This window comes from Cyrtonyx montezumae, unplaced genomic scaffold (genome assembly GCF_038088225.1).
Source record: "Cyrtonyx montezumae isolate F1298 unplaced genomic scaffold, pur_monq_1.0 scaffold_9, whole genome shotgun sequence".
Taxonomy (NCBI): domain Eukaryota; kingdom Metazoa; phylum Chordata; class Aves; order Galliformes; family Odontophoridae; genus Cyrtonyx; species Cyrtonyx montezumae.
In genome coordinates, this window is record NW_027072100.1 from 12,318,323 (window position 1) to 12,337,529 (window position 19,207).

The following is a 19,207-nucleotide window of genomic DNA, read 5'->3' on the forward strand; positions in this document are numbered from 1 at the left end:
TCTCATTTCCATACTCTGCAGCACTGCCACATTTCATAGTCTCAGTATGAACATTCCTTGAATTTACTCTGAGATTACACTTAAGACAAATTGTAAAGAAGACAAGATTTCAAGTCTGAACTTTAATATCAGAACTGGAACACCATTTCTTCAATTCACCTGAACAACTTAAAATCGTGTTTCAAATTCTTATGGCACAAAACTGGCTCAGAGTCAGAGGCCCCCTGGGCCACCAGGGGGAAAGATAAAAAAGAGCCCCAAAGCATGAATCACAACCGAGGAGGGCTTAAGGCTTCATTAAAACATTTGCCAAGTTGCAGTGTTGCTCACGTAATCCATTCTTTAAACAGACCTTAGTGGGATTGCACAGATACAATGCAGAGCAAAACCAGCTCACACTGCCCAGTTTGAGCAAGATTTAGTCACATTATCTTTCGCAGGATTCAGAAAGACAGGAGAGTAAGTTGATCCTTCCTGCAAGGATCAATTTATTCCTCACCCCAACTCCTTGAGTCAAACTAGAGATGACTCTACAAAATTAATGCCACACACACACTAATAAAAAAAATTAGCGTGGGGCAAAACTTAAAAGTTTCAGTATTTCAATGCTGTTCTGCCATCTGACAGAAATAAAACACGAAACCACAAAAGACAGACACAGCGCAGCTCTCATCTAGGCATCTGCTGGCAGTACAATCAATACAGGACGATGTAAGGACTCTGGATAACCATTCTTTCACAACGAGGTCCTCAGTCTGTTGTGGACCTCCTGTACCAGAACCTGGCCCTGTAGTCGTCGCTGCAGGTCATGAAGCCGGGGTTGGTGGGAGAATGCACGATACAGCGCACGATGCTGTTGTGCCCCAGGGAGAGGAGATTCCTCCGCTCTGCAGTTCTCGAATCCCAGCAGCACAGACTTATGGTCCTTTCATCTGGCAGCAGCACGTAATCTTCTGTGTGGTTGAAGACAGCCTGTGTCCTGTGCACTTGGCGTCCACTCAAACCAGCTCCTAAACACGGGCAGCGAAACACAAACCAAACAGGATCACTTCTGGGATTTTCCCAAAGACTGAGAATTAAACTACAGCAACTGATGGTTAGGGGAAGCCTAACACAGAGCCTGATTTTCCCAGTCAGTATACAACTTCCACAGGACAAGCAATTACAGATATTCTCCAGTAGTTATATATATTGCCAGATCCTACCCGGGGCTTTGCACGAGGAGGTGCTGCACCCTGCTGGGTGACAGCAGACCCAGCTGCTGAACAAGGACTGCACACTGCCAAGCTCTCTCCTACCGACACCCACTTCACTGTCGTAGTACAACCCAAAAGCTGCCCCAGTCACAGAACTTCCCACGTGCAATTTCCATCTTCCATCGTTTCCTAAGTCCTGCTGAGATCAAAGCATGCTGCTGGCAGGATGCTGCTCAGTGTGACTGCCCTGCACACAGCTGCAGCCCTGCTTTACTACAGCTACATCTTGCACAAGAATTTATTAAAGCAATTGTCCCAAAGGGGGTTCAATTCCCCTACAGTCTGAGGTAGTCTATAGGCAAGTGGACTCCTAACTCCAAAAGGATGACGTACTTCTTTCCCATTTCTTTTTGACAGACCAGGTGTGCAGCTTGAACTGGAAAGCCCCAGACCAAACTGATCATTAACAAGAAAAGCAATTATGCTTTTTAAAAAGATGTTACAGAAACTCTCCACAACTGTTCTATTCCTCAAGGGACTCACACTCCTATTTACTTTTCCTCTAGCTTAGTGATGACTTCCCTCCAAATGGAATGGTGTAATGTCAGTTATGTCTCCGAAATCTAGTTAGACTGAATGGCTGACATCAGCACAGCTTCTCTTCTGGAAGTACTTCACATTAAATATTTTCCAAATTTTGGGGCCATTTACCCTCACAAAAGCAGCTTCCCCTTAAGAGCTGGTACTCAGCACTAACAGATCTTATGCCTCAGATGACACCACCTGCTCACCAGTCAGCACTGGATAAAGAAGGTCCCAGGAAGGTCAGCTGCCACGTACCTGTGTACTTGACCAGCGTGCGGCCAGTAGAGATCTCCCACAGTTTAGCTACAGAGTCTTTTCCACTTGATAAGATATACTTTGAATTTTTGGAAAAAATAGCAGAACAGACTTCAGCTCCATCGTGTGCCTTCTCAAAAGTAGTGATGCAACGATTTGAAACACCATCCCACAGTTTGATGCACCCGTCCTTACTTCCTGTCACATACATGTTTGCACTCGCGTTGTAGTTCACTGAACATATGGCATCGATGTGCTGATCTTGGGGATTGCAAGACACAAAGCACTGGAAAGTATTGATATCATACAGTCGCAGGGTAGGGTGCTGGGTACCCACGAGTATGAAATCTCCAGAAGGATGGAAAGAGATTGAGCGCAACATCTCTGCTTCCTGTTTGATCAAAAAGACATAGCTGGTGTAAGGTGAAAAGTAAAAATGGAGAACTGAAGGGTCAGCTGTGGCACCAAGATGCTAAAAACAGCTACATTATCCATTAGCACAACACATTCTCTTTTTGCAAGTCCTCTATGTTACTAACGTGACAGGCATCACGTCATAGTTTTTCCCCTAGAGCAGCCTGCAGTGCCCATCCGTGGGATACAGCACAACAGCACCAGATTTGTCAGCTACCACGTAACCACAAACTTGCCTCCAGAACCAAGAAAACGTAGCTGACTTCAAAGTCATTCCTATTAGATTGGGACTAAAACAAAAAGCCAACAGCCACCAGGTTAAGACTGCAGCTATAGGCACCCATTATACATAAACTCACAATGCATAACTAGCAGGTCTGCACATACACACTCAGATGCAATTCAGCTTGCTGATACCTCAGTAATCACACATTCAAGATTTGGTTGCTCTGAGCTGACCACTGTATCTAACCTGTATGTATTTGAAGGCTCTTTTGGCAGAAGGTTTTGAATAGTCAAACAGTTTAAGTGTGTAGTCCCTTGAACCAGATGCTAGGATCTGCTCTGTAGGATGAAAAGCTAAACATGTAACCTCATCCACATGATCATACAGAGTCCGAATAACAGGGTGATTTTCCATGTTTTGCTGTGCTGTCTCATTCATCATGACCTGCAAAGAACAATAACAAGTTAGCGTTAGAAGGCAGAACACTGCTCTGATAAGCAATGTACATTTTTCACTCTCATGAGTGACCACATCACTATCTTCTTTGACACACAACTTGGCACATCACCACTTCATTATCTGAAAATGTGATACCTTCATACAGTCACAAATTCTTATGAGATAACGACCCTGTATGTTTACAAAGGTTATTGGATTTGCTCAAGGACAAACTATCAGCCACAGAGGACTGATACTAGAAAATACATCATCTTGGTAAACAGTCTGAATCAAAAGACTGTCCTGCCACACTAACTAAGGGAGGCAGTACCAACTGGCAAAACTGCAACTTTTGCTCATGCTGCATACTGCTGGGAATATGGTGTGCATTCTGTGAAAAACAAACCAACCAACCTTAAATTGTTGCCTGATAAGTGTATTAGAAGAAAGGTAAAAAGGAAACACGTATGTACTCTGTGAAACAGTACTGAAACAGAGGCACTGGGTGCTGTAAAGGCCAGATGTGAAAGTAGGTTCACAACCAAACTGTTTGCAGGTTACAGAGATTATCAGCAACTATTAGAAGCAGCTTCTGGCTCGGCTCTCTAGAATGCTGCGAGGAGTTACACAGGTATACTTGCCCTGTTTCTTCTTCCTTTTCTTCAAAGGTACTTTATGAGCCACTGTTGGAATAGGAAATACGTCGAGACAGATATTTAGTCCAACCCACTGAGCCAGCCACAAGGCACAGACACGGCACGAAACAGAGACAGCAGCTCAAGAATTCACAGAGTGACTATGACTGAAGTGGTATTTTACCTCGATGGGCATGGCACTTTTGGCCAGCATTCTCTCCGTATCAAGGATTTTTATGGAGGCATCTGCAGATCCTGTAGCTATCAGCTGTCCATCTCTGCTATACGTTGCTACACGACACGGCCCCTTATGAGACGTGACATAACAAGTCTCATACTCAGAAGCCTCAGGAGACATGGTCTGTACATCTGCATCAAATTCTAAGTCGATTCCTGTGCCTGGAGCTACTGTATCTGACCGTCCAATCGCATACTGAACAGCACTGTCATCATTCTCCATTCCTGAAAAGAGAAAGTTGACGTTCTTAAACCAGGCTTGCCTCCTCTTTAGACAGACAGCCTATGCCCATATCTACCCTACAGACTTCCTTAGCAGCCCTGAAATTCAGGATTTAAGAGAGACAGCTCGTGTTGAAGAGCTAAGCTAGCAATAGATTTAGTTGTAGTACAGCAATACCACACATGAAGAGTGAAAGGCAGTTTGTCTAAACACAGCTGCGTTCAGCTCTAGTGCAACTGTGGCCAGATAACCAGTAAATATAGTATGGTATTAAGTACTGGTTACTTATTACTAGGTAAGCAGCCACATACAGAAGTCATCAATATGCCTAGTCAGGTTACTAAAGGGTAAAACAAGACTCTGTGCCATTACATTAGATTTAAAGTAAAAAAATAGAAGCATTTACCAATCTCTTTTTTACTGAATTGATGGAAGAACTCCACACCAACTACTATCCTAACACTGCTAATGAAAATTATAATTCACCCCCACCTTAAAGAATCTTTTTGATTTGCAATATGCATCTACATGACAATGCCAGCACAGCACTGCAAGCTGCACCAAGGCAAGGACACGTTTTCAGCTAAGTGCCTAGCTGCAGTTATCAACTTTCACAGAGAAGGCTTTCCTGCTTTCACCTGCAGACTGCAAAGATCAGTATTCCTCTTTCAGACAGACAAGGCTCCACGTTTATATCCATGGAAATCAACTAGTTCAAGCAGCAGAACCAGTTCAGTTACAATACAGAGAAGACATGTTGTCACGGTTTGGCCTCTTCCAGAAACCCAGCTGGCTTGTTTCAAAAGCTGCTCAGGAATTCTCCATAGAGAAACAACACGAAACACACCTTTACCAAGACCCTAGACTGTGAAGCTCATCTTGTTAAGAGTGGTATATGAAGGTCAGTGAAGGTGGGCACTTCCAACAACACATCCAGAACAACCACAGAAAGCTGTGAGTTCGTAACGGACCTAACTTACAATGAGATCTACAGTCAGTAATCCTATTTAGCAGAACACAGCGTGTGCTAAAGGCTGAATCATGGGCTGCCTGTAAAGCCTTAAAAACTTTGTGGATTACTACAAAGGAGTAGATAACAAAAGGGAGGCATTCTCAGTGATGCCATGCTATTCACTGAGATCTGATCCAAAGATTTGGGTACTGGAACTTCACAGTAGTTTTGCTTTCCATCCCAGCTTACCTAGTTTAATGAGGTGCAGCAGTTGTTCAGATGGTGCACAAACTGACTGTGGCTTTATCTCATTTATTAGGCCATTAGCAATATTTATGTATCCATCATACAGCAGCTGACTAATTATTAGCTTATAAAGTTGCTGACGGTCTTTCAAGCTGACTTTCGTCCTATACATTGTGAGCAAGGAATGCCTTGGAGGGGCCTGAAACAAACAAGAAGGAAAAGTCACGCACAGGAGAGTTGCAAGGAACAATTAAAACCTTTAAGTAAGCTACAACCCGCTGAGCTGCAGCGCTGAGAGCCTTGAGACTTCAGGCAACACTAAGGGAACGAGAAACGAAAACACAGAGAAAACAGGGGAAAGCCGGTGCTTTTTTTTTTTTTTATTGCAGCAACAAAATCCCGACTAAAAATCAAATCAAACCAAAGCAGCTCCGCGAGGTTACGCGGTTGGCAGCGCCCATCCCGCCCTGCCGGCAGCGGCACCAGGTGGACGGGGAGCGGGGGGATGGGGAACGTGGGGAGCCCGGCCCGGCCCTGCCCGCCACACCGCGGCCGCTGCCCGGCTCAGGGAGCAACGGGAACCGGGCGCCCATCCGGAGCGCGGCGGTGCGGGCCGAGCAGCGCTGCCGAGGCCGCGCAGCCGAACGCGGAGAGCGACGCGAGGCCGCCCGGTACCTACCGAGCCTTCCTTCTGCCTCCCTCGCTCTCCCCCTAAAATGGCGACCGGAGCCCTGAGCGCATCGATTGGCGGCGGCGGTAAGGGAGGAGGAGGCGGCGGTGGCGGCGGCCGAGACCGAAGAATGCTCCTCCGCGAAGGCTGCTGCATCGAGCGCCCGCAAATCGATTGGAGGCGACTCTTGGGGGAGGGGGGGAAGGGAAGAGAACGGCGGCGTCACGTGACCTGTGACGCCTGGAGTGCGCGCCCCGACGCCGGTAGGCCCCCTCCACGTCACGTGACGAGCGACGCGCGCGAAGGGAGCCCCCGCCCAACGGGGAAGGGGCGGGCTGCGGGCACTGCGCCCCGCGGGGCTCCTCCGTGTCACCCCCCCACCCCGCGGGGCCCGGCTGCAGCCGCTAGGGCAGCGACTCGGGCAGGCAGCGCCCACGGACACACGTAGAGCCGCAGCGGAGCGTGGGTCCGGCTGCTAAGAGAAGAGCAGCTGTACGCTGAGGGGAAGGGGTCTTTGTGTCCCGGTCACAGCGCGCCCGCACGGTGCTGCCGCGACTCCGCGGCGTCTGACGCGCGGCGTTCCGGGGCTGTGAGATGAGCGAGCCGTGCGGGCGGCCGCTTCCCGGTCCCACGGGCTGAGCCCCCAGGGGTCCCACCGCCGCCCTCCCCGCAGCACCGCCCTACTCACATCAGCCTCCAGAAACGGCAGCCGAAGCGGACGCGGGTCGAGGAGAGGGGACGCCATGCTCCCCATGCCCCGCGGCAGCTGGCGTCGGTCACACGCGGCGGCCACGCGACGACCCGACATCTTCTTTTTACCTATCCTGTCCCGCTTGTCAACGCCGACACACCGGGACTGCCCTCGCGCCGGTCGGCAGAGCCAGCGACGAGTTGCCTTCAATCGCGCTTCTTCAGAGCCCGCAACGAGCGGAGGTTCCCTCGCAGGGGTGAGCGGCAGCGCAACGCCCCGCGCTCCTTAACGCTTCACAGAGCGGCACCGACCGCTCCGCGCTGTCCCGGGGCGCCGCGGGCGGCAGCGCTGCTACGCGACGGCGGAGTCCGGCCCGGCGTCCCCTTCGCGCTTGTCCTCGAGAGCCGAGGGCACGTGGAGCGCGGCCGCGCGACGCACAGGCCCGGCCCGGCTCGGCCCTGCCGATGGCCCCGAGCCCCCGTTCGGCTTCACGCGAGGTGGCGGCACCGCCTCTCCCTCGGCCCCGGGCGGCGGGTGCGTGTGCGGGGAAGCCGAGAGGAACGAAGTCGGAGGCCGGCGGGATGCGGGACTAACCTGGAGCCCTTCCCCCTCCGCCGGCGGCACGCTGCGAGGCCGCGAGGGAGGAACGGGACTTGTAGCGTTGCCACAGGTGGGTGGTCTGGACGTACGCGATTTGCGTAACCAAAGACCCGGCCGGGCAGAGACTTGCGGAGAAAAGTGTGTAAGCGGGGCTCGATCCACGCAGTTGGAGTACGGAAGAAGCCAGCGGCGGAGAGACGGTACGTAAAATACGCATGTAGCGCAAACACCGCCCTCGGGGCGGGCGGGTCGGGCCGACGCGGGTACGCAGCAGGCCGCCGTTGCGCATGCGCTCCGCAAGCTCACGGCGACGAGGCTCGGCCCCGCGGCGAGCGGAGCGTTAGCAGAGCCAATCGGCGTGCGGGTCGGCGGAGAAGCAGCCAATCGGCGAGCGCGGACGACGGGAGAGGGGCCAATGGCGAGGGGGAGGTGGTTTAAAGGCTATTTAAGGGAGGGCGGTTTGAATTCAAACAGTCGGAGCGGCCGGAGGCGGAGGTGAGAGGGGATCCGCGCTCGCGGGGCGCTGCTGTGGCGCGGAGGGCCCTGCGCGGCACGAGGGCGGCACGGGGTGTGGGTACAGCGCGGCCGTTACGGAGCGGGGCGGCGGGCGGGCGGGTGGGTGGCAGGCCCTGCGTGGGGTTGGGGGGGGTCGATCCGAGGAGCCGCGTTGCCTGCGCAGCTCGCCCCCTTTTGTTTTCGTCCGCTCCGTAGGCGAAACCGTATCTTGCCTTTCTCAGGCGCTATGGACAAAAAGACGAAAGAAAATTGTCCTGGGAACCCTCCTCGTGCTGCTAAGGTAAGAGGCTTCCTGCGTTCGGAGCGGTGTCTCTCTTGGCTGTACGGGATCTACGGATCTCAGCGCGTGATGGCCACGACTGAGTTTGCTAAGAATGAGATGGAGAGAGAAACTCGGAGCGGTGTTTTCTGTGTGCAGTGAGCAGTTGTCAGCGTCATCTTTCAGTCTTTCTGGTGCAGAGGACAGTGTCCTGGACATAACTTTTTATTTTTGCTCTTAGTGCCCAACTTCTTAATTGGGAAGGCTTCTAACAGTGTAACTTTAATCCATAATCCTTTAACTCGACAGCAAATACATACAGGCAACTGGCTGTGATTTCCAAAGAAAATGCTGTCATAATGTTACAACGAGCTTAAACTACCTTCCTTAACTTAAAGAAAAGGACTAAAAATGGATAACTGGACCTTACTAAACTTGCATTGTTCAGATGAAGCCCTGTTGTGGTGTGAAGCATCTGAAAATGCTTAGCATTCAAGGGAGCAGTGACTCAAAGCAGAGCATGTAAGCACAATTCCTATAGGAAAAGATCTGTCTGAATACTTTCCAATGATACTGACCTTGTTGGACCTCTGACTAGTTTTGATAAGCATGCTGTTAACAAGGCAGCAGTTTTCTACAGGTCAACTTAATTAATAAAATATAAGATCAGAGTTATTTTAAGATCTTTTAATTTACTGTGGTTTTTTTCCTATCTTTTTTCCATAACTTATACCTGACTATTGTATGGGGACATAAAGGTGATAGTATGTTGTCCTATTGCTAATGCACAGTTTTTTCCTTGAAGGTAGCAAATCCTGTTGTGGATGGCCCAAAACGTGTCCCTGTGTCTCAGAATTCTGCCCAGAGCCGCCCACTGAACAGTGGAGTTCAACCACAACGTGTTCTATGTCCTTCAAATTTTGCCCAGCGAGTTCCTGTGCAATCACAGAAATCTGCACTGTCAAACCAAAAACTGTCTAACAGTCAGCCAGCACAGCAGCCCCGGCCAAAGTTTCCTGTTCAGCCAACTGCTGGGCCTCGTGTTCCAAGCAAGAGCAGTGAAAAACCTCAACAAGCTCCTGTACCTGGTAATTCTGAAGCTAATTTTATATGTTTGTGACACTTGGGATGCTTCAGGACTGCGGTACAGAGAATATGAGTTCATGCTAATGACGTGCTGGACAGTTCTGTAGAGGAATAGAGGGTTGCACCCAGAAACAGAAAAGCAGAATGCTTCATCTTAGGTGTTACTGTACTGTCCTTGTTGCCAGGATTAGGGGTTTTGAGCCAATCTTTGTGTTTCTGCGGTCTTGGAAATTTATAGATGCTTGTTAGTCAGCTTTGAATTAATGGAATTGGCATTCCTGCATCACATTTTTTTCTGGTGTTCATGGTAGTCTCTGATACACAAGAATGGTGTATGAGCAGGAATGAGGAATGGGGGGGAGATGTTTAATGTTTTCATTATTTTCAAAGAAGCACTTGAAGTTACGCTTTGATAAAGTAGCTCTAACTGCTGTGCTGCTTTGCCAATGGTAAGCTATGCTAGGTTGTTTTAAATATCATGGAGAGCAAACTGTAAATTGCTGTAGATACTACCCAGACTTGTTCCTTGTGTAAATGTGTTGCATTTGTGGGTCTGTTTTATAAAGTTGTTCTATTTGTCCATATACAGCAAGCAGTTCTGAAGCTGACAGCACCTCTAAACAGAAAAATGAAGAGCCTACTAAAAAGAAAAAGGAAGAGACTAAAAAGTAAGTTGTGTGCTTAAACTTCTAGCTGAGTTAGTTATTCTTTCAGTGTATAGCATTTAATGCTACAACTTGCAGCTCAGCTGCTGGCTACTTGAGCCTCTTTAGTGCTAAGAGCAGTGGCCTTCTCCCTTCATAGAGACAATATTTAATAATGAAACTCTGGGAAGAATTACTTTGCTTTAATAATCATCAGGAACAATAAATTACTGTAATCTAAGAACAGCTTTTGGCTCAATAAGGAGCAGCTTTTCCTGTGAGAGAATCCTGATAACTACAGCTCTAATTACATGATGTTCACTTGGAAAAAACGTGTTCCTCATGCATGCAGGAGGCTTGAGTCTGGCTTTGGATGAAGTGAGACTTGTAGTACAGCTGCTTTGAAACAGTTCTGACGATCTAGAATATACCTGTGTATTAAGCATATGGAAATGTGCTCAGTTTGTTACATGCTTTTGGTTTTGCTGTAGTATGGTGTTGTTAGCACCTCTATGCATGTGCTTTAGGAAGCAGGAGAAGCTTTCAAAGCTTCGTTTAGGAAAGACTCAGTGCACGTTTTGTCCTCTTGGTGGTGTTCCATTAAAGACTAAAATCTAGCTTTGATCACTAAGTATGCGTGTAACTGAAACACTGCTCATACACTCAAGTGTTAGCTTTGTAACTTACTGCCTCCTTTTGCAGAAGACAGTGGTCTCTTGATGACTTTGAAATTGGTCGTCCTCTGGGGAAAGGAAAATTTGGAAATGTATACTTGGCACGTGAGAAGCAGAGTAAATTTATTCTTGCACTGAAAGTGCTGTTTAAAGCACAGCTTGAGGATGCTGGTGTAGAACATCAACTACGAAGGGAAGTTGAAATACAGTCTCATCTAAGGTAAAGTGAACAGTTGCCCTTTGTTTAGTTTGTGCTCAATTAAAAAACAAAGTAAACTTGCTTGAAGAATAGCAATTTTGTAATACATGACAACTTGAAACTGCTTTGGGTTCTTGCCATTCTGCATACAGTTCTACTCCAGCTTTTAGTCTGAAGCTCTCACAGACACTGACATGGCAGTTAATGCTGAATTGCAGGCCCTGTATGTGTAATTAAATATAAGTTGTACAAATACCTTGTTCAAGGAGGGCATTTCAATCTTCTTGCAGGCATCCCAACATTCTCAGACTATATGGCTACTTCCATGATGTTACAAGAGTTTACCTTATTCTAGAGTATGCACCTCGAGGAGAAGTCTTCAAGGAACTTCAGAAGCTCACCAAGTTTGATGAACAGAGAACTGCAACTGTAAGTTGTTCTAACTGCTTGAATGTTGCTTGCTCCTGTGTAGCATACCTGAAGTCTAAAGCTGAGGCTCTTCAGGAAAAAATAAAGTCCAATTGCATGAAACTGGCTCATTAAATGCTGCTTTGCTTTTGCATTTGTAAACTACTTAGGAATGCATTAGGAGGATAAGCTACTGCAGTGTTAATGGTCAGCACTGTGATTTGTGTGTTGCTTGAGAGTGTAAGGGACAATTTTTCTACTCCAAATCACTGATTATGTCCAGGAAGTAGTATACTGTAGCTAGTAAAGCTTGAGTATCAGTGTCTTTGTACTTGACAGCTCTTTGTTTCTAACTGCAGTACATTACAGAGCTAGCAGATGCCCTATCATACTGTCATTCTAAGAATGTGATTCACCGGGACATCAAGCCAGAAAACCTGCTGCTTGGCTCAAATGGAGAGCTAAAAATTGCAGACTTTGGATGGTCTGTGCATGCTCCATCCTCTAGGTAAGAATGCAGGATATACCTTATAAAGTGAAATTTTTCTGTGATGAAAATTTTAGCTTTCTTGTCAAACTTAGTTATGGAATGAGGTAAATGTGAACTTGCACTGGAGGGGGATGGGAATGTTGAAGAAAATGACCACTGATGTCAAGCTATTAATAGTTGACTGTGTAGCACAGGAGGGGCATTATCCAACTTTTCCATTTGTTTATTTCAAAACTTGCTGACTTGGAACCTGTTGAAATAGCTCACACTAGCACTACACTTAGAACCTTTCCTTAATTAGTCTGAATTGTACTTGACAAAGTCTTAACTGCCTTGTGAGCCAGTGGAAGGGGGGGGGAGGGGAGGGGAAAGGAAGGGCAAGACTGCCTGCAGTGACTAGAATACTTTGAAGCTAAACTAGAAAATAAGACTGAAGGAATTCCAGTGATGCTGTGATGCTGAATTTATCTGGGGCAGATGACTCTGAGATACCCTGATTCAAGCTCTCTTATCTGTGCTAATACTAGCAGTTAAAACAGACCTTAACTGCTATATGGGTAAATGACACATTGTACTCTATGATTTTCTTCAGGAGATCAACTCTCTGTGGGACACTTGACTACTTGCCTCCTGAAATGATTGAGGGAAGAACACATGATGAAAAGGTGGATATTTGGAGCTTGGGGGTTCTGTGTTACGAATTCCTTGTAGGGAAGCCACCTTTTGAAGCAGAAACATATCAAGAAACCTACAGAGCTATTTCCAGGGTATGTGCCATAACTTCAACTAGGTGAATTTTGGTTTCAGTTCTTCTTGACATTTGATATTGCTCTTGAGGGAAGGAAAGACATAATGAGATGTACAGAAAACTAGATTCCTAAAGCTGTCCTCAAGTCACTCCAGTAGAATTACAATCAAGAATAAGATGGCTTTCCTGGCTGCTTGGCTCTGTCCTGCTATTACCTGCATTGGTGTCACTTCATGTAGCAGCTATTCTTCACTATCTCGTTCACTGCTTTCATGTTTCTGGCATATCTAAAAATCAAGGTATTAGAAAAGCTTACAAGATATATTTCTAGTCCTGTAACCTTGAGAGGTTACAGCAAACTGGTTTTGTGTTGAGAGCACACACAATAGCACACCAGCTGAACTCTGACAAGCGGTGAGAACCTGTTTTATTCAGGATTGTGATGAAATCACTTCATAGTCACAAGATAGTTTTCTTCCCTCTCTGTACCTTGGAGGGCAGAACCCTGCTGCTCTCCAGTTATGATTAATGCCAAAGAATACTGCATCATCTTTTGTCTTGTTTCCTTCTCTTAGGTGGAATTCAAGTATCCGTTATTTGTCACAGAAGGTGCAAGGGATTTAATTTCAAAGCTTCTGAAACATAACCCCTTCCAACGGATGCCCCTGAAGGATGTACTTGTTCATCCCTGGATTACAGCAAATTCTACAAAGCTGCCCAACAATAGGAAGTGATGGTGCTGCCCCATCCAGAATACAGTCTTAACAAGGGTAATCTCATTGGACTAACGAGGAGACTTGTACTGTGACTACTGTAATACAACGAGAAGAACAGGTCTTGGAATGCAGTGGCAGTTAAGAACAAGACTTTGGGTTGGTTATCATCTTGAACTGATCTTCAATTGCAGTGTAAATCTGTCTGAACTCTAGCTGGATATTGTGGAATACTTGTACTTGAAAAATAACTACATGTGGGCCAGGTCTATCGATGTAAGTATTCAAGGTCTGTTCAAGGCCTTCACGATATGGTCTGTCATAATTACAGCTCACAGTTCCAACAACAAGCAACAGTGGTGGTTCTGACTTACTGAACAGTGCAATATCCCAGAGATACCTGCCTGTGAACTCACTGGGCTGCTAAAGGTATCGTACCTGTGGTGTAATCTTGAAATGGAGGTGAATGCATTTGTGTCCTAAAAATGATGTGCATTTTGTCTCTAGTTTTTGTCTTAAATGTGAGTACTCAAGTTTCTAAATAAAGATTGCTTATATATTCTAAAGCATGGTAAGGTTCCTTATGGCACACAATATCACATGTGCTGGCTGCCTCTAACCACCTGTCATTACTATCAGACTAGTGGAGTATATCTTGACTCCTCATCCATGGTCACAGAGTAAGTTCACTAGCTCTGTCCAAAAGTAAATTGATATCAAGTAAGTTCTTGCTCGAAATGCTGGTGTTCCAGAAGTACATGTAGTTATTATTTTTCAGGTAGGTTATAGAAGGTAAGTACCAAAAGTGTTACTAAATACCTCACAAGGTTTTCACAGCCAACTAGAAACGAAATCTGCTTCTTCCTTTAAAGTGTAGCAGTTATGAATGAGGTTTGAAAGCACTTCAGAGAGAAAGGTCTGGAAAGGCATCAAGTAGGAGATATATATATATATATATATATATATATATATATATATATATATATATACATATACATATATATATATATACATATGTATATGTATATATATATATATACATATGTGTATATATATATATATATATATACATATATATATATACATATATATATATATACATATATATATATATACATATATATATATATACATATATATAAAGGAACAAAAAAAACCCCAAAGCATGCTTACCAATTTGTATTTCCAATTCTCTGCTGTTTATACCCTGGGCTCTCAATTTTTTTCCTCTGTTCACAAAACATCAGAAGCAGAAGTAATAGGTATGAACCCAGGTTCCACAGCTACACCCATGCACATCAGCAGCAAAGTATGAAGATGCTCTGTTCCAGTAGCACTGTCTTTATCACAAGGTGTTCTGCCTTTTTGAAAAGGATACTTAAAAGAAATTAACTCATTGAAAATGTGGTTGTAATTTTTTGTAAAAACACACGAAGTGCTTTCTCATTCCTCCAATTAGACAAGACACTTAGAGAAACAAAACATGCAAACCAAGTATTTTCCAGTAAAATGCTTCAAGGAAATGCTCTGAGAAAGCAATTTATTTTTTCATTATCAGGAGGCAGGTAAGGTCTCTTACTATTTTACAAACTATTAAAAAAGGATCCTTTACAAGCAAGGATTCTAGGTTTCAAAATATATTCTCAGATTGCTGTAAAACATTTAGCAAAAGTTCATCTAAAATTGCCAATAGTTTATACAACCATCTTTATCTTACAGGTCATGATTGAAATGAAGGGTTTTTCTTTTAGCACAACAAAACCCACAGTGCTTGTACCTGTCAGAAACTTCCAGGTACATCTGCTTTAACTGAGGTGTTTTATAGAAGCACTTGAAGAAGAGGAAAGAAGTTTAACTCCTATCAACTTTAGGACAAGACATACCTGGTAGAAATCACTGATCAAATAAGACAGGGCTGTCATTATTTATTATGGAATTGTTGGATAACAGAACAATGACCTGAACAGCTAGAAAATGTAGAAAAGGTGTTTCTTGGAAAATGAAGCAAAGAAAGCTACAGTAAAACTCCACATTTCAAGGGGCAGTCAGCATACAAGCTCTCCAAGCAGCCCCAGGCTGTAGCAGATCACTGAGAAGTACAGAGCTGGTGGCTGCACATCACTGCTGTGCAGTATCCCTTCATTTACTGTGTAGGCACTGCTGCTTTTACCAATGAATACTCAGCAATAAGCTTCCATGTGAGAAACAAACAGTGCTCACACTGATTAACTAAGGATGCAATTTATGTCTGAGCAATGTTAATAACTTGCTCGTGACAAAGATGTGCCTTGCTCCTCCTTCCCTCACCTGAGCAGTATATGTTCTCAACCTGGTAAAAAAAAATAAAAATACTTTGATGGTCAGGGTAGATTTGCCATTTTAGCACAGATTCCTGTACAAACAGATCTGTGGCAGAGCCAGAGTACAATGTCCCCAGTACAATAGCTAGATCTCAACACCACAGATACTTTGCCTCTCACTTTTATCTTTGGAATACATTCAGATAGGAGGTAATTCTGGTTACAATGATTTCACCAGGCTCAGTATGAGTCTATAGCATTTAAAAATAAAAGAAAAAAGACCATAAAAAGGTCAGAAATGCATAGTTTCAAACAAAGTACTGAGTTATGGAAGCATCACAAAGGAGCCATAATTTCAGAGAGGTGCATCACCTCTTCCAGAGGAAGCAATTATCACTGTGCAATAATTAAGCATATGGACACTCTCAGTGAAGTTAGTTTGGCATGTGCACTGGCCTGCAAGGGTGGGATCCTAAAATATGCCTTCTGCAGCACAAGAAACACACACCTTAGATCCCAATATACCTACTTACCATCAGAACTATTGACAGTCTGTGGAAGAAACAGTATTCTACCACTAAGAAAGGAATATTACTCTATTTCCCAACTGCACAGTAACAAACTGCAACTGCATTTTGGAGTGAAAAACATTAATGAACCAAAAATCTAGAAAATAAGGAGCCAGAACTGTATCTGGACTTTGTGAGACTGCACACTCACGCATTTATATTACCACTCACAGTGGAAACCAGGCACCATTTTAAGAGCCTTTTCTAAAGGGAAAGATGAGGACAGCACGTTTCACTGTCACATTTACCTGAAAGAACAAGCAAGGGCAATGCAAGAGAAGGAGAGCATGAGCACTGATCCAAAGGAGTATCTGAAGAGCGACGTGAATATCAAGCATTTAAAAAGAAGCACAATAAACAATGCCAAGTGATCATGGCTTCGGAGGTTTGAAGAAAGCAATCTTCCGGCAGTATCGGACAACAAAGGGCACAGAAATGACAGTGATGCTGATCCGCACCGGAGCAAACAGCTTGTGGATGGCATATGCCAACACAAACGTGCTCGTACCAGCAGCCATTTTAGACTGCACTGAGGATTCACTAAAACCAAGTTTGAAGAGAACTGGAGTCAGATCCACACCGCTGGGGAAAAAGAAAACAAGACTTCTTAGTTTAGGGATATAAATTCAAAGTGCTCTTTACACAGGGAATTTAACACGGTATAACTTCCCACTCTGGAAGTGCTGCTTAAGATGCTCTAACTAATAAATGAATTCTTCCAGGACCAACAGTCCAAGTTACTTCTGTAACAACAGCACTTAGAATATTTTCAGATGCATTTTTATTGCCAAGATCCCTATGAAGTCAAATATCTTCTGAGTTGATCAGTTACATAACTGTACAATGCTCAGCCCTCTGCCATACCTTCCTGGAGGAGATCATCAGTTTCTCCTCTCTCTTTCTCCTCACAAAAACACATCTAAAGCTGCCACACTTCTCCCTGAAATCATATACACAATAACCTATGTGTCTTCTCTTCTGTAACGTTAAAATAGAAAATACTGGGTAGTCTAATCCCCTGTTTTAGAGGCTGTTGCCTTCTGCAGTTTAAATGCTTTATCTCTAAGCTCCAGCAGTTTCATACAGCTCTATCTCTACATGCCACACCACTGTTTGAGAACAAAAGATACCTCTGTGGAAAAGCAAATTCCTTCATCTAGTTTGGTCAGTCACTTTGGTGCAGTTTGTGCTGTTTCCAGCAGCCCACCACATCTACCTTCACTCAAGCCTGACTGGAGATTAGATCAACTTATGGATCCATTTACACACACAGTGCAGAGGATTCCTGTGTATAAATCAGACAGGCTTAGAGCAAGTCTCTTTCTAGAAGGAAGCACAATGGTCAGATATTTTCTTGTCTAAACCATCACAGACTACAGACCTTGACACAGCCACGTAGAAGATTCCTAGAGATACTAATGAGATTCCAACGTGGAACGAAATGCCCACAGCACCATACTCCTTGAAAACTTGTTTCAGCTGCTGAGATTTGTTGAGTTTCTTGTTTTCACCACTGAGATCCCTGGCTGCCTTTTCAGGGGATCCTGCACCCTAAGAAGGACACAAAAGTATTAATTAGCATTAAGTACCATATAATATTCCAATCAGTTCAATTGATTTGCCATAATAAACAGTTGGCTCATGCACAGTGCTGGCTGGGAATCACAGAACTGTAGGGGTTGGAAGGGACCTCCAGAGATCACCGAGTCCAACCCCCCTGCCAAAGCAGCTCCCTAGGCCAGGCTGCACAGAGCAACACTGTTCTGCTTTTTTACATTGGGACTGCTGATGCTCATAGCTGAGTTGATACAAGTTCCCATTTTCCAAGTATTCACATTCAACAGATGCACTGATCTTGGTACACGTTCTTACACAATACAAGTTTCATCATCATAAAAAAAAAAAGGAGTTGTTATGGTCCCAGCATTCCATCTGATCCAAAGGAGTGCCAAAGCTCACCCACATAGTTTTGGAGAGAGGAGACTGAGGTGCCGAAGAGATTTCTGTCTGTATCTGCTGCTTTCAGCTCATCCTTGCCCTTGGCAGGATTGTGAGCGGGGTACAAAGCACAGCACACACCTCATGCAGTGCTCACAGTGAGATGAGCCTGCTTCAATCAGTCATTTTAATCACACGCTCCCCTCACCCAAAGCAAAGTGACCGCTTGCCTCCCCCCAGTTGTAATTCACATCATCTCATTTTGAGAAAAATCACATGGATCCACGAACACGTATTTAGGCAACTATGGAGCACGCTCTTATTTAGTCTAACATACAGAATGACGTTAGGACTTTTATTATTGGGCCTTGGCTCACGAACCAAAGCAAGGTTTGAAGAGAAACTGAAAGAATGTCCACTAGGGAAAAAAAACACACAACAGAACCCAGCTTCACTGCTTAAACCAGTTTTAATACTGGAAAGCAAGCGAGTAAACAGCTTTCAAATATATTTACATTAAAGCAAGCTCATTAAGCAAAAGAAAGCATTCACAGGTAATTAATCTAATTCTTTCCAGCCCTGACACAGCGCAGTTTCTGGAGCCATCCTCACTCTCCATCGTACGAAAGAGAACCAACGCTGGTTTTACCTCACACCCAACGAAACCTAACCACCGCATCACTACGAGCATCAGCGGAGCCAACCCCCCCCCCCCCAACCCATACCTGAGCGGGGCTGCCGGCGGCGGCACGCGGTGCTACGCAGCACAGCGGCGGCGGCCCGAGAAGGGGGCGGCCCTGAGGGCGGCCGGCGGCGGCGGGCGGAGGGCTGCGGGGCAGCGCGGGCCACAGCCGCGGCCCCAGGCGCAGCAATCGGAACATCGCGGCGCTGCCGGGCGGGCGGGCGCGCAAACCTAACACACCGAGCACCCCCCCACAACGGGAGCCCTCCTCCTCCTTAAAGGGACAGGAGCCCGGCTATAGCGCGCGGCCGCTGAGAGGGGGAGGGCGCCCCCTGGCGGGCGCTGCGGTGGTGGCAAGTATTCTGCGAGAGCTGATGAGTATCAGCGGGTACCGTTTTCTTCCTCATGGAGGAATTCAATTCCACGCTTCCGCTTCGTATGCACACCCACGTCAGACAGCAGTCTGACAACCTGCCCATCTGCTGCCATCAGTCGCACGGTAACAAAATGTAACGGGATACTGGCAGAAAGGTTCAAATCCTACTGCCACACCACCGGCATCCGCCTTGGACATCGTGAGCCAGCATCAAAAAAATAGGAGGCATTACTTTTG

The 19,207-nt window shown here is 45.7% G+C and overlaps 3 protein-coding genes across 3 annotated transcripts; 1 reads left to right on the forward strand and 2 right to left on the reverse strand.

The window, feature by feature from the left end:
* Positions 1-343: 343 nt before the first annotated feature.
* CSTF1 (cleavage stimulation factor subunit 1) lies at positions 344-7,016 on the reverse strand. Its single transcript, XM_065754440.1, has 7 exons — positions 6,766-7,016; positions 6,087-6,263; positions 5,411-5,606; positions 3,934-4,211; positions 2,923-3,120; positions 2,037-2,427; positions 344-1,010 (listed from the first exon to the last, which is right to left on the reverse strand). Exons 1-7 carry the CDS (start codon positions 6,883-6,885, stop codon positions 751-753), a joined length of 1,620 nt encoding a protein of 539 aa, XP_065610512.1. The 5' UTR covers positions 6,886-7,016; the 3' UTR covers positions 344-750.
* Positions 7,017-7,063: 47 nt separating this feature from the next.
* On the forward strand, positions 7,064-13,308 carry AURKA (aurora kinase A). The gene is made up of 9 exons (XM_065754449.1): positions 7,064-7,585; positions 8,106-8,164; positions 8,949-9,231; positions 9,819-9,897; positions 10,576-10,767; positions 11,037-11,175; positions 11,514-11,662; positions 12,237-12,411; positions 12,968-13,308. Exons 2-9 carry the CDS (start codon positions 8,111-8,113, stop codon positions 13,124-13,126), a joined length of 1,230 nt encoding a protein of 409 aa, XP_065610521.1. The 5' UTR covers positions 7,064-7,585; positions 8,106-8,110; the 3' UTR covers positions 13,127-13,308.
* Positions 13,309-16,121: 2,813 nt separating this feature from the next.
* FAM210B (family with sequence similarity 210 member B) lies at positions 16,122-18,793 on the reverse strand. The gene is made up of 3 exons (XM_065754456.1): positions 18,638-18,793; positions 17,356-17,525; positions 16,122-16,556 (listed from the first exon to the last, which is right to left on the reverse strand). The coding sequence occupies exons 1-3, from the start codon at positions 18,791-18,793 to the stop codon at positions 16,346-16,348; spliced, it is 537 nt and encodes a 178-aa protein (XP_065610528.1). The 3' UTR covers positions 16,122-16,345.
* Positions 18,794-19,207: the final 414 nt, after the last annotated feature.

Bases quoted from the DNA above. Each gene is read 5' to 3' on its own strand.
- CSTF1 (XM_065754440.1), bottom strand. From the start codon at position 6,885: ATGTCGGGTCGTCGCGTGGCCGCCGCGTGTGACCGACGCCAGCTGCCG. The intron at 6,264-6,765 runs GTGAGTAGGGCG...CCCTCCCCCAAG, and splicing joins TGCCGTTTCTGGAGGCTGAT to AGTCGCCTCCAATCGATTTG. The intron at 2,428-2,922 runs GTTAGATACAGT...TTGATCAAACAG, and splicing joins GAGCCTTCAAATACATACAG to GAAGCAGAGATGTTGCGCTC.
- AURKA (XM_065754449.1), top strand. From the start codon at position 8,111: ATGGACAAAAAGACGAAAGAAAATTGTCCTGGGAACCCTCCTCGTGCT. The intron at 10,768-11,036 runs GTAAAGTGAACA...ATCTTCTTGCAG, and splicing joins GAAATACAGTCTCATCTAAG to GCATCCCAACATTCTCAGAC. The intron at 11,176-11,513 runs GTAAGTTGTTCT...TTCTAACTGCAG, and splicing joins ATGAACAGAGAACTGCAACT to TACATTACAGAGCTAGCAGA.
- FAM210B (XM_065754456.1), bottom strand. From the start codon at position 18,793: ATGTTCCGATTGCTGCGCCTGGGGCCGCGGCTGTGGCCCGCGCTGCCC. The intron at 17,526-18,637 runs GTATGGGTTGGG...TGTCCTTCTTAG, and splicing joins CCGCCGGCAGCCCCGCTCAG to GGTGCAGGATCCCCTGAAAA. The intron at 16,557-17,355 runs GTCTGTAGTCTG...CTTTTTCCCCAG, and splicing joins TTCTACGTGGCTGTGTCAAG to CGGTGTGGATCTGACTCCAG.